Source organism: Amaranthus tricolor, chromosome 12 (assembly GCF_026212465.1).
Source record: "Amaranthus tricolor cultivar Red isolate AtriRed21 chromosome 12, ASM2621246v1, whole genome shotgun sequence".
Taxonomy (NCBI): Eukaryota; Viridiplantae; Streptophyta; class Magnoliopsida; order Caryophyllales; family Amaranthaceae; genus Amaranthus; species Amaranthus tricolor.
The window spans coordinates 8033485-8045074 of record NC_080058.1 but is presented as its reverse complement, the minus strand read 5'-3'; the positions used below and the strand labels follow the sequence as shown (position 1 = coordinate 8045074).

At 35.6% G+C, this 11590-nt stretch overlaps 1 protein-coding gene across 1 annotated transcript; it reads left to right on the top strand.

The window, feature by feature from the left end:
• The first annotated feature begins 6414 nt into the window (after positions 1-6414).
• On the top strand, positions 6415-6924 carry LOC130828507 (RING-H2 finger protein ATL11-like). The gene has a single exon (XM_057694482.1). The coding sequence runs from the start codon at positions 6415-6417 to the stop codon at positions 6922-6924; it is 510 nt and encodes a 169-aa protein (XP_057550465.1).
• The last annotated feature ends 4666 nt before the right edge of the window (positions 6925-11590 follow it).

Here is an 11590-nt window from a genome sequence, read left to right as displayed (position 1 = left end):
GAGAATTAATTAAAAGGGTTTAATTTCTATTTTCTAAAATACTAGTATGTGAATTTTATTCTTATCTCAGTTGGTAGACGAATTAGAGGAGCAGTTTGCGACCAGCTCACCGCCGTTCAGCTGTAACTCTTTGGTCTTTTTGTTTCTCTCTTCTTCTCTTGAATGCGGAACAAAATAACATGTGTCACTACAAAAAAACAACTTTCCCACTTTTCAAAACAGTCGGAAATCAGTCGGTATAAATACCGACTAATTTCCAACTGTTTTGGTTTGATCGGATCTAAATGGTCGGAAAATTTTTTTAGTCGTAAATTTAGTTGGAATTCCGACTAACATGATATAGTCGTAAATTTAGTCGGAATTTCAACTAGAAGTAGTGATAGCAAATTAGTCGGAATTCAGACAGTTTACCGATCAAAAAACAGTCGGAAAGATTATTTAAAAAAAATTTAATGTGCAGCGTGTTGTGTGTGCCGACCCCAAACTGAAAATAGGTGTGCAAGGTTTTCCCAACAACCGAAGCCCCAACCTTGGATACGAGCCTCCACCACACCGTACCAACCGTAATAGGACGAATACCACCCCATGGCTTAACCAACGGGGTAACCGGTGCACTTGCTATATAACCCCCAAGCACGCTAGGACACTTACCACTCAAAAGCAGATTAGTACAACCTTAGTGATAGAGCACAACAAAGAGTCAGCGATAACTGACGCCGCACCTCCCGGCATGTCCATAAGATGTTGAGCTCTAAGCCCATCTCTACCACATGAAGTACCCTTAGGAAAGCTATGTATCATCCTCAATACTTTATCTTTGGACACATAGAGAGCTTCCTCATTACAAGAGGGTAGAACCGGAGTGGGCGCAAAAGGGTGCCTAGATTCAAGAGCCTGAAGGGTGTCCGTGAAAAGGGGTGCCACACTAGAAGAGGACAACACCTTGATGGCAACAAAAACATGACCATCCTCGAACTTACGCTTGCATTGATACAAATTAGAGTCTTCAAGGTTACGGACTTCCTTAACACTAGCAGAGGGGGGAGGTGCCTCAGCTAAATGATCCAAAACCAAACAAAGCCTGTCACTAGGGTCACTCCATCTAGAAACGGCATTGGAAATATGATCAAACTGGCAGCGCTCCCTTGTACCCGATCGCCGCTTGATTCTATTTTTAGGCAAAAAGGTACCCAAAACACAACAAGGCAAGATAAAAAGCTACACCCAAGCAGATACATCATCCGGGCAAGCTATGATCATATCAAGGGCCTGAAGGAACTCCCTAGCAAAACCGAGGTGTAACTTGGGGGGATACTTTTTATTGTTCGCAAGGGCTTTAAAAAAGCAAGGTCCAGAAGATGCACATCAAAACAAGCGGTGAGGTGACCACTAGATGAACCCAAGGGAGGAGCCATATCAACCACACAAGGAACACACACCGAGGTCAAAGCTTGGGGATGTCATGGATTGCATCATCATCGAAGGAAGGTGCAGGGATAATCGAGCCATTGTCATGCTTACAATTCTTACTAAAGGAGTGAGTGCGGAAGCAATCCCCATAGAACCAAATGTCCGCCTTTTTAAGAGTTGTGTCTAGAGAAAAGAACAAGAAAGACTTACTCCCAGGATGATCTTTAAGGTAAACCCTAGATGTATCTGAGCCAAAATTAACAAAACCCAAGATGATCAATGAAGTATTTCTTAGTGTGCCTCTTTCCACCACCATTATTACAACCATCACGAACCCTAAAAGGGCAAGAAATGCTATTGACAACCATATGAAAGCACCAGAGACTATGATGAAACAACAGACGAATGCGCAAGATAAACAGGGGGGCACACAACAAAAGCAACCACCACTAACACCAACAACCATAAGAAGTACCACACCACCCACACAAAACCACAAAGCCATCAGAACAAACCAATACGCAACTAGCACAGAAAAACACAACGAAACAGCCTATCAAAGCATGGGAGGCTGCCACCTAAACCACCACTGAACAACAAACAACTTGAAATATCCTCACAAGAGGGCACCAGCGCTACCATACAATATGAGCCGAACCGAACCAAAATAGACACAAAACGACCCTGGGTGGACCCTCATGAAGAACAGACCGTACCCACTTCAAAACGACCCAAAAGAGCTACCTAACCCACTCACGAAAGCGGCACGTAAATGACACCAAACACACCGAGGGAAAAAAAATACGTACGTACCAGAAAGGGGGATCCTGTTTTCTGAGCAGGCTGCCTGTACGGACTCAACCTGAACCCCCACAGAATCAAGGTCACCGGAGGAGGGAACAACCCGAACTAGACTTTACCGAAGAAGAAGAAACCCCCACAATTCAGGCGTCTTGAAAGGGGAAGGTTGGCCTAGACTGGGCTGGTCTGCATGTCAGTGGTGGAGGAAACAACTTGCAGACTGGCAGGACCACCGGACACCCAAGCTGGAGGTGGAAGAGAGGAGACGGCCGGAAACTACTGTTGGACTGGGCTGCTGTTGGAAATCACCCCCAACGGCCCTTGAGAGAGAACCTCTCAAATAATATATTATTATTATTACGGATATTTCATGATATACCACTGAGTTTATTCGAAATTCATCATATACCACACGAAATGTTTTAATTCACCATATACTATTGAGTTTACGTCCATTAGCACAAAATACTATTAATGACAACTGCCATCAGTGTGCCAATTGTGGTAAATTACCAGTATGCCCTTACGTATTCAACAGGCGCCATTGTTAGGCTTGACTTCCCCAAACACAACGTATTTCTTCAAAAAATTGATCCTCCATCTTTCTTCTTCTCCATTCAAGAAACTTTTATTCGTCTAAATTGATCTAGAACCCTTAAAATCCATCAAAAATCCTTAAAATCCTTAATGGAGATTTCGTCGGCATCACCAACGTCATCGTTCGATTCTCAGATCCAATCCTTAAATTCAACCTCAAATAATGCGTCTTCGAACGAAATTATTGATTCAAGCGAAGTTAAAATCAAAGATCAAGATGAATAGAGAGAATCATCCGGGGATAGCTCTGAGTTTTCGGTTCCGGCGGCGTCATCATCATCAGTTGCGAGGAATGTGTTCGATGATGATGATGAAGATGAGGATTTTTGTAGGATTTGTCGAAACCCTGGTGAGGCTGATAATCCGTTGAGATATCCGTGTGCTTGTAGCGGTAGTATTAAGTTTGTTCATCAGGATTGTCTTCTTCAATGGCTTAATCACAGTAATGCTCGTCAGTGTGAGGTTGGTTGATTGATTGTGAAAATTGTTTAATTTAGGGCTTTTGTGGATAATTGAATGAACTGTGTGAGTTTATGATTGAGGTATGAATATTTTAGGGAAAATTTGAACTTCTTGATTCTTAATTCGTGTGTAGTTGAGTATTGTAGATGTAATATAGAGGATTTATTTTTGTTAAAGAAAAGGAAAAATTAGCATCTGAACACTTCTTAAGGAGATTGTTACCTTAGTTCATACTGATATATAAGCATTTCTTCGAAGTTAGGGTTTTGAGAGTGCACCCAAATTAAGGGTGTTCTTGAACACCTTAATTTGTCTACGTGTGATAACCAAGGCTTGAACAATGATGCGTTGAATGATTTCCCAACAATGCACAGAAACAAACTTCAAGAACCTGTTTCTGAGAATTTGGTGCTGATTATTCTGACGTGAAATGAGCTGAACGCTCGACCTTCCTCATCAATTCTTGAGGGTCTTCTGTGCGAGTTAACAAACATCGTGGACCTTGACAGTAAGACCCATGTATGGAGATTCCAAATCTACCCTTAGTGTCTCCGGGGATGCTTAGGTTGGCTCTGTGCAAACGCTGCAAGGTATGCTGGTCAGCAGGTGGTAGCTGTTGGTCTTCTATGCTGCTGTCTGTGTGCTGTTGGTCTTCTGTACAGTTTAGCTTTTGTATGAGGACTTGCTTGGCTTAATCTTCATGCGTATCTTTCTCTGGTGTCATGCTTGAGCCATGTGTGCCTTGCATACTTGGTTTAGAGAGGCAATTAGAATTCACATTCTTTTCATGTCTTTTTTTTGTTTGAATTCTATTGGCATACTTGAATGATGATTAATGATCTTGAGAAATTTGAGTTACGTGAAGTTGAATGATGAAGTTGTTGTGGTGCATTATGTTCCTGTAATGAAGCTGACTAATCAATTTATGATGAGTCTTGGACTATATTATGATGCAATTGTTCACTTTACTGTACTTACTGTTCGAACTAATTGAAAGAGTACTTATAGTCTGCTTTTCTTGCTTTTGAGAGTATGAAATGCAAGAATGAAACTATGACGACCATAAATGCCTAATAAGCTTCATTGAGTTGAGTTGAACGGAGGCATATTTTGGCTATAGGCATCTAGTTCTAGTAGTCTACAATTTAAGAGAAATGAATACAATTGTCTTCGATGTGGGTTTGCTGAGTAGTCTAAAAAATGGTATTTGACGCAAATAAAAAAAGTAAATAGTATATGGTGAATAATTAATGGTATTCTGTGCTAATGGACGTAAACTCAATGGTATACGGTGAATTATAACATTTCGTGTGGTATATGGTGAATTTCGAAGAAACTCAGTGGTATATCATGAAATATTCGTTATTATTAAGTTTATTATTATTGTTATTATTATTATTATTATTATTATTATTATTATTAGCATATTAATGTAGTATTAATATTTTATTAGTTGTATTAGTATATAATTAGTCGTATTAATGTATTATTTATCGTAGTATAGTACTAGTAAATTGTTAATTGTAATTGTATATTACTACTCGTATTAGTTTATTATTAGTTGTATTAGTATATAATTAGTCATGTTAGTGTAGTATTAGCTACTAGCTAGTAATTATTACTCGTATTAGTACATTATTACCCGTATTAGTGTAGTACTCCTATTAGTTTATTATTAGTTAAACTTGATTCAAATAAATCTAAATATTATTAGTAATTATTATATTAATAATCGTATTAATTTATTATTAGTTGTATTAGTGCATTATTAGTATATTATTAGTTATGTTAATATACTATTACTTGTATTAATGCATCATTACCCGTATTAGTATAGTATTCCTATATTATTATTGTATATTATTAATTATATTACTTTATAAGTAGTCGTGTTAATATATTAGTTGTCGCATCAGTTCAATGTATATTATTAATTGTATTAGCATAGCATTAGCAATCGTATTATTATATTATTAGTAAAGTAGCTACGATACGATGCCAGATTCAATTTTAAAAGCTGGTTTGGCTTTCACATTTTAGTAATTTAGTCAACTTCAGAAGTTGAATCGCAAGTTACATTGCAACTTGAACTTCTATTTCCAACACAAATAATTTGGTCAACTCCCACTATCTATTTCCAACTTACATTAGAACAATATGGTGAAAAATGAAAATCTTAGTTTTCCGACTGAATTTTAAAATTCAGCCGGAAATTTTCAATTTAAAATTTTTTTAATTTTTTTCTAGTTTAAATTTCCAAAAAAAAAAAAACAGTTCAGTAGCAATTTAGTCGGAAAAATGTTCAGAAATTTCCGACTATTGGGATTAGTCGATGGATTTTAGTCTGTAAGTTATCTTTTTTTGTAGTGTGTTGAAAAAATTATTTAAAATTAATTTCATAATTAAAGTCTCTAACATCAATAAAATTAATATATTTATAAGGGAAAAATAAAATAATAGCTCAAACTAATTGGTCAAGGTCATTGTCATCAACCCAACATCCTGGACAGACTATACCCGTACCTTTCAAGAGAGAGGATAGAAGAGAAACGCGCAACAAGTAAAAAGAGGCCTGCAAAGGAAAAGATGGGACACAAAAAAAACCCATGAGAGAAACCTACAAAACACAAAACAAGCAGGACTAGAATTGAACCATTGGAAAAACATATGGTAATGTATATAGTCAACAAAATATAAAGGAAAGTGAATAGAAAACTACACAGAACATAATAAAGGGGACTATCAAAAGTCTGGGACACATATTTGACACTTTCAACTACTGTTATCTATCCCTCATAAGTTCATCAAAGAGATATAGCTCACACAAGTCGATTCTTAATTGCTCTGTTCCTAAACTTAAATTGACTCAAATGACCCTTTCGTTATTTAGAATCATCATACATACTAAAAAAGCAAGTAGAAAAGGGAGACTCAAACAACACTAGCAACTAGTTCATTTATACCATATATGCACTTGCTTATATATTTTTTTTAATCCTTAAAAAAGACGTTGAAGATTCAAGGGGCGCTAAAGAACCATTCCAAGATGCTCAAGAGACCACAAAACATAACAATATATAGTCATTAAAATGATCAAATCTAAAAGAGGAATTTGTAAATGCAAAAGAGAAATTAAATTATGTGATGGATAAACCACCAACTGTAACTCTTGTTATGAATATTACCTTCTACATTTTATTATCAATCCTCCTAATCCTATGGTTTATATCCATCATATGCCGCCGATATAGAGCGTTGACTCGCAATAGACTCGCCGTAGATCCGAATCTAGTCGGGTGGCCCACCAATCTAGAGCTTCCATATGGGTTGGAAAACAGGGTTATTGATACTTTTCCTAAGTTCGTGTATATGGGGTCGGATCAAGATATGGATATGAAGTCAATGATGAAGATGACGGGCGAATGTGCGGTGTGTTTAGGTGCCTTTGAGGAGAAGGAAAGTCTACGTTTGTTGCCTAAGTGTGGACATGTTTTTCATGTTGATTGTGTCGATACGTGGTTACGTATGCATGCGTCGTGTCCGTTTTGCCGGGCTAATCTATTGTCGGATAGTCGTCCGATTGATGAGGGGCTTTCTCAAGCGCCCCCTCAAGTTGAAGTTGTGATCAATGTTGACGATGGTAGGGATCGATAGGAAAAGTCAAAGGTGTTATATGTGCCTTAAATCGTGTCGGATTTCAGGTGTATGTATATATCTTCAATCGTAGGTCTACCATCGGCTAGTTATAACTTATAAGCCGATCACCCAAGACACCAGTATGGGAAAGTATGACTATGTGGTATAGTGATTTAGGTATGTGTATATGCTTGTAGATCAAAGAATTGAAATTATTCGTACTTTTCATTTGCTTATTATTTACATAGCTTGTTGACATTTTAATTTATCAATTTCTCATCTTAAAAGTGAGATAAAAAAATGAAAATTGGTTGACTTATAAAGATGAATCCATTGTAATGATATTTCATGATCGTTTACTTTAAAATAGAATTTGTATATATTATTTGTTACATTCTCGAGATCAAAAAATAGTTTAATTTAGCTAATTTTTATGTACTAATTTTAGATTTTACAATGTACATATATTAGCTTGGAAAAAAATGATGAAATATAGAGAACAAAATTTGAAGGAGAAACTTTTTAATATTTTAAGTTAAACAGATCTTCTCAACATTGTAAAGATTTAGAATGCAAGAAAACACATCAATTTCTCATTTTCTTTCCATTCCTTTCCTTTTGAAAATGTTATCCAAATATGATGAATTTGAGCCCCACACTACCTTGGACCAATAATAAGTAGATCAAGAAAGGTCCTGAACACTAATAATGATCAACAATAGAGCCAATGCTATCAAAAATCAACAATGAAAACCAATAAAGAACAATAAAGCACACCAAAGGATTTACGTAGTTTACCCGTAATTGGGCTACGCCCACGGTCTAACCTAAATGTCTTTTTTACGAATCAAGAAACTCCAATGGAGCTTGAAGATGCTACAATGGAAATAATCTCAAATGAGAAATAGATAGAGATTTAGACAGAGAGAATTTTTTAGCAATCCAGAGAAAGAAAGAAGATATATAAACTAAGGTCTCTAAAACTATGTAATTAGGCCCATTCATATGGCAAAGGTTCTAATTACTTACAAGCAAGAAAACCTAAAAGAAGAAAAGTCCAGAAAAACAAAACAACAATACTCCAGTACTTAAAGTCGTCTCGGCTTTTCCTTGGCCAAAAAAAATCGACAAGGCTTTTGCTTCTGCCTTCAAAAATGCTTTTGCTTTTAAAGTCAACTTCCTTTATTCCAAATACACCCCTTATTAAACCTTTTCTTTACTTAACCAATTAAGAATGAATTAAACACTAAAGTCACACCTTAATTATTACAACAAAATATAATGCTAATTTATTTCATAATTGAAATGTTATTGTGATCAAAGGATTTTATTTTCAATAAATATATGTGAACAAATAGATACAATTGATAGAGAAGATAATTAAACATATACTTTCTACATTATGGCATCCAAAATTTAAGAGCGGTGACTAATAGCCAGCAAAATTCTTACTGGACATGGTATGTTATAAGCATGATTGAAATGTGCCATAAATATTACCAAGATTTCGGATAATTGTTTTGTTATCTTGTGGATGGCAATTGTTATTTTATGGTATGATTTTAACCCAATTTAATAGCTATAATAATAATATAGAGTAGCAACTCAAATTTTTATCACAAAGGGGACTGTATATTATCGTGTCTAGGTGCTAATGTGTGTATGTCCAAAATCAAAAATTCCAAATCAATCACCGTAAATCACCACAAAAAACAAAAAGAAGAATAATAAAATAAACAAAATCGAAAAAGATAAATTAAAATAACAAAACTCTTATCCTATCAAATTCTACCACATAAAGATGATTTGATAATTGTTATTTACTAAGAACTTCTCGATTTCTATATCTGCAAAACTGCAAAGCCCTCATTTGACAGTTTTGGATCCAAGTTTCGATGCGCTAAATAATTGAGTGACTTTAAAACTTATGAGACGACTTGGTTTTTACCTGATCTGGGAATAAAATCCAACTCTAAATGGATTTTATCAAGAAATAATATTTCTGTACAATCATTCTTGATCACAACCGTAAATCAAGGCAACATCAACTCCATTATATGTTGTAGTCAAAGCTAATATCTTTAGTTTGATCATATCCTTAATTAGCTATTACTTATTTGGAATGTTTTTGTATAGCATTTTCAGTAGAATCTCTTAGCCTTGTATATTATATATACTACCTTCTCTTTGATAATAAAAAAATATAACATTATAATCTCTTATATGATATCAGTTATTTGATCCTCAAAAATAAATAAATAAATAATAAAAAAAAAAACCTTCTAAACACTGTCATAACAGCAATGGTCGCTGCCTCATCTGCAATTCGCACTCCAAATGTAGTCAAACTAAACAACCTTTTTTATCCATCAATCTAAAACCCACAATCTCCAAACTATTGGCACATTCTGCCACCTTAGGAAACTTCAATTCATCATTCTCTTGGATGCTTGATAGTGGTGCGTCTCACCATGTAACCGACGATCTCAACAATCTTTCACTCCATGCTCTGTATGATGGTACCGATGAACTATTTGTCTGTGATGGAATGGGTCTTAAAATCTCTCACATTGATTCTATGTCTTTCCTAAATCTTACTCTCAATAATATTCTTGTTGTTCCTTCCATAACCAAAAATATTATATCTGTTTCACAACTTTGCAAAGATAATCCACTTAATGTTACTTTCTCATCTAATTCTTTTTTCATTAAAACACACAACTCAGAGAGTATACAACTCCAAGGCCCTTCTAAAGATGGCATTTATAAATTGATGTCTCCATCTCCTAAAGTCTATGCTATCACTACCACCACCTCATTGCATTGGCATCACCGACTTGGCCATCCATCTCTCAATATGTTTCGTCAAATTGTCTCGAAAAATAATTTAAATGTTTCTAACATTTCCACTTTAGAATGTACTTCATGTTGCATAAGTAAAAGTCATAAACTTTCTTTTTCTACTTCTTCCATCGTATCCACTGCTCCATTACAATATATTTATACTAATGTTTGGACTTCCCCTGTAACCTCTTATGATGGATATAAGTACTATATATTTTTGTAGATTCTTAAAATACATATGGCTATATCCTTTAAAACAAAAATCTGACACAAAGCCAATTTTTCATTAGATTTAAGTCTTTGGTTGAAAATTTTTTTCAGCTCCCTCTTAAAGTCTTATACTCAGACAATGGCGGTGAATTTTGAGGGTCTAAAACCTTATCTCTCCAGTGAAGGCATAACTCATCTTACAACACCACCACATACACCTCAACACAACGGTTATTCTGAAAGACAACATCGTCACATTGTTGAGACATTTCTCACTCTTTTAACTCATGCTCATATGCCTCTACAATACTGGACTAATGCATGCTCAACTGTTGTTTATTTGATAAATAGACTACCAACACCCACTTTACAAAATGAAACCCCTTAGACAAAATTATTTGGCTCCAAACCCAACTATAATAAACTTGGTAGCTTTGGTTGCTTATGTTTTCCTTGGTTAAGACTTTATAATAACCACAAACTTGAACCAAAGTCCAAACCATGTGTGTTCATTGGATTTCTCCAACACAAAGTGCATATTATTGTTTAGAGCTCGACTCACATCGCATATATACCTCAAGACATGTCCACTTTGTTGAAAGTAAATTTTATTTTAAAGAACATATTAATTCATCACCAAATTTCACTCCTATAAATGTGTTAAATGAGTGGGCACCCTTATACATTACCACTCTTCAACATGTGTCCTCAACACCTAACATATCAACTCTTTCTTCAACTATAAACTCTACACCTAATGAGCCCACTCCCTCCTCAAATACAAACTCTCCTGATAACATTCATATTTCCCAGTTACCAACTTCTAGTCAACCGTCCTCTTCTAATGACCAACCTCAAAACTCTCCTACATTAGTACAATCTCAACCTTCTCATAACATGACAACACGTCTCCAACGTGGCATTTCAAAACCAATTAACAAACTCAACCTAAATGTTGAACACGCAGAAGTTGCACTTCACAAAAATATAACCCAGGCTGTCAAAAGCCAAGTTTAGCGTACTGCTATGGATGCCAAAATGAATGCTCTAATTCGAAATGAAACATGGGATCTTGTTCCATCTTCTCCAATCCAAAATGTTGTCGGTTGCAAGTGGATTTTTCACATCAAAAGAGAACAACATGGTCGAATCACACAATATATAGCAAGACTCGTTGCTTGTGGATTTCACCAACGTGTCGGTTTTGATTATGGGGATACTTTTAGCCCAGTTGTAAAGCCAGCAACAGTTTGCATAGTCTTATCTCTTGCAGTAAGTAATGGGTGGACCATCAGGCAACTTGATATCAACAACGCTTTTTTACAAGGAACTCTTACCGATGATGTATATATAATACAACCTCTAGGTTTTGTGGATCCGAAAAATCCAATCCATGTTTGCAAGCTTAGAAAAGCATTATACGGGTTAAAACAAGCTCCACGTGGTTGGTACTTAGAGGTCAAACATCACTTACTATCTATGGGTTTTCAAAATTTTGTCAGTGACTCATCCTTGTTTGTATTTAATAAAGGGACTCCAATCGTATATCTACTGGTTTATGTCGAAGATATAATCATAATTGGTAATAATAAATTTGTCCTCACCAAAGTTATTAATGCTCTTGCCACTC

Coding starts and splice junctions, on each gene's coding strand:
- LOC130828507 (XM_057694482.1), top strand. CDS start 6,415: ATGGATAAACCACCAACTGTAACTCTTGTTATGAATATTACCTTCTAC.